We start from the raw sequence: 2987 nt of genomic DNA, 5'->3' as shown, positions 1-2987 counted from the left end.
CACACACACACACACACACACACACACACACACACACACACACAGTTTTATTTTGCACTTGCCTGGCCTAAACGTGAAAAAAGCACGTAGCCATTGTTTTCTATTGATTACTTGTAATGAGCACTTGGGACTGTTGAGGTGGACGTTGCATTTTTACTAAATGTTTATCAAATACGTCTATGTTACAACTAGTCGGAGRTCCCTTTAAAGAAATGGTGACCCTGTAATTAATAAATGCAGACAGGCAAATGAGGAACAATTATTGTTAGAAACAGGCTGTTGGTCCCTAAAGAGCCCAATTAAAACAATTATTCTAGCTAAATTCCCCAGCATGTGCAAGTCAAAACACTGGTCATCATTTCAGCCTAGTGGCTTTTTCTGCTCACAACTCATATTCATAAACAGCTTTACAAATATCAGCACTTTCACTCGTTACCCTGAGGTAGCCCAGCAGGTCTTTAGTCTTCTCCAGGCCCACCCAGTTGCCTGGATCCACCTCTTCTACGTACAGTGAAGACTTCTTAATCTTTTCCATTTGATCTTTTGTGTAGTTACCTAGCTGTGCACAGAAACAGAATGCAAGACGTAAAACCGGCAAAGTGTCTTTGTGCAGTGCAGTCAAAAACATGATTTCAGCAACAATTTATTTAGAACAACTGGTTTACGAGTTAACGTTCCAGTTTGGAAAGTACACAAAATAGGYAAAGGTGATATTTACTAGAGTGCAGTTGTACGGATTGGGGCTTATGATTGTCAGCTGATACAACATTTTGCACACGATGATGACACACGTCCAGACAATGCAAACACTGGAGGCAAGGGGCCGATACTGGCTGTAGGGCAGCGCGAAGGCCCAGGACGCCAGGAACACGTAGTTGAGCAAAGACACCTGAACAAGAGACAATACAGGCGATGAGGACAGGAAAATGGTTCCATTAAGCCTTTTTCCGCTCACATTCTCCTTCCTTTTCCTGTGMAACTAGAATAAATATATTTTGCTACAACAAGGATTAAAACCTTTTTGATCAGTGTTAAGTATTTTTGTCCTTTTTATTYGTAATAAATAAATAATATGAAATACCCCGTCAGTGCTGCAGATACAGAACCTGGAGCGCTCTCACCTCTCTGATGGAGACCATGACGATGTAGCACGACACGATCTTGATGATGTGGATCTCTAACAGCCACCAAACAAACAGCTGCAGCTTGTGGAAATATTCCAGGAACTTGAGGAAGAGGACTGTGAGACGGTCGACCACCAGGTGCCATTTGTTTTTCAGATCTTAGAAGAAGAAAACCAGGACAAGAAAGAGACTAAGTCAGATGTTTGTTTTCCACCTGAGAGGTGACAGATCCTTTTCTGTAGCAGGACCAAAACTGTGGGATGATCTACCACTACATGTCAGACAGTCCTCTTCCCTCGCTGTCTTCAAGTCTTGCTTAAAACCACATTACTACTGCCTTGCCTTTGAGTCTTGTCTTGTGTCTGTCTATTGTACAGYACTTTGGTTGGCCTTGTGCTGTTTAAAGTGCTTTATAAATAAAAGTGGTATGGTAAGTTTGACCTGAACTCTTTTTTTCAAAAACCGTCAATGAAATTCCAAACTTCAGCTTTACCAACCTGAGAATTATGACTCTCTGTAATATTCACGTTTATATTCTCATAAAGAACATAAAATGTAGCAGCACAGTTCAGCAGGGAGTGTACGGTTCCACAGAAGCCACATTATCTCAGGTTTTAACAGAGGCCTCGTTGTTTGGATAAGAAACTCAGAGACGGCACATCGCATGTGTAACCCCGCAGCTCATTACGGACTGAGAGGTCCTTCAGGGCCGTGTTTTATTGCCTCTTTTATTTTCTGTGTATGAACTACATTTTAATTTAAGAGCAGCTTGACTGCCTTCAGTTTTACTTAAGTGTGAGCTACGAGCTGTGTCAGAATACRAAACTAGAAATAAATCCAGCCAACGCAAACATTCGTAATATGATACACTATTTTATTCTTTTGGCTTGAGTTGATGAATGCCTGAAACTGTGACCTTAACAAACCTCTGTTGTAGATCCAGACCTGACAGAAAAATTTGAGTTTAAGCTGCAAACACTGCCTGCAGTGGAGTTTATAGTAAGAGTGTTACACACAGTCTGCAACACCCACATATCTGTACAATTACATCATACCCAGTGCATACCATGTCAACATTCTGCTAATGTAAAGTGCAGCAAACGCCCCTATGGCTGCACATGTTTTTCATCCGAGCCTTGGAGGAAAGGCTGTTTTTCTGTATTTTTACATTTTTTTGCAAACAGGCAAAAATTTAAATCGCTTCAGCTCTGTGTCATTTTCTAAAATAACAAAATAAATGCTAAAATGAGCAAARGAATCACTACAATTAGCAAAGCAGATGCTAAAATCACTAAAGCAGTAGCACAAATCAGGTAAACAGATGTTAAAATGAACAAAACAGTAGCTAAAAGGTAACTAAACCATTGCTTAAATGAGCAAAGCAGTCATTGAAATCAGCAAAACAAATACAAAAGTTTAAAGCGCCAAAACAGTAGCTAAAAGTAGCAAAACCAATGCTAGAGTTTAAAAACTAACAAAACCACAGCATAAATGAGAAAAGCAGTTGCTACAATCACTAAAGCAGAAGCAAAAGTTAGTTAAACAGATGTTAAAATGAGCAAAACAGTAGCTAAAACTAACTAAACTATTGCTTAAATGAACAAAGCAGTCATTGAAATCAGCAAAGCAGACTACTAAAACTTAAAGTGGCAAAACAGTAGCTAAACAAAGCAAAACAGATGCTAGAGTAAGCCTGTCACGATAACAAATTTTGCTGGGCGATTAACTGTCTCAAAAATTATTGCGATAAGCGATAGTATTGCCTGGTGACCATTTTACAACTAATAATTATAAAAGCGTAATATGTAAGTGTAATAAATCATTAAACTTTMATTTTTAAAAGAATGTTTAACAAAGTGGACT

At 39.0% G+C, this 2987-nt stretch overlaps 1 protein-coding gene across 5 annotated transcripts in view; it reads right to left on the bottom strand.

Moving 5' to 3' along the window:
• The window catches only part of piezo2b (piezo-type mechanosensitive ion channel component 2b), an 82319-nt gene that overhangs the window by 29289 nt on the left and 50043 nt on the right, over positions 1 to 2987 (bottom strand). For all 5 annotated transcript variants that reach the window (XM_014019968.1, XM_014019965.1, XM_014019964.1 and 2 more), the window contains 3 exons: positions 1122 to 1282; positions 719 to 889; positions 437 to 559 (listed from right to left, as the gene is read on the bottom strand). In XM_014019968.1, the coding sequence (XP_013875422.1) occupies positions 437 to 559; positions 719 to 889; positions 1122 to 1282 (455 nt within the window). The remainder of the gene's footprint in view (positions 1 to 436; positions 560 to 718; positions 890 to 1121; positions 1283 to 2987) is intronic.

This window comes from Austrofundulus limnaeus, unplaced genomic scaffold (genome assembly GCF_001266775.1).
Source record: "Austrofundulus limnaeus strain Quisiro unplaced genomic scaffold, Austrofundulus_limnaeus-1.0 Scaffold237, whole genome shotgun sequence".
In the NCBI taxonomy this organism is placed as follows: domain Eukaryota; kingdom Metazoa; phylum Chordata; class Actinopteri; order Cyprinodontiformes; family Rivulidae; genus Austrofundulus; species Austrofundulus limnaeus.
The sequence above is the reverse complement of the archived record's forward strand: the minus strand, read 5'-3'. Positions and strand labels throughout refer to the sequence as shown.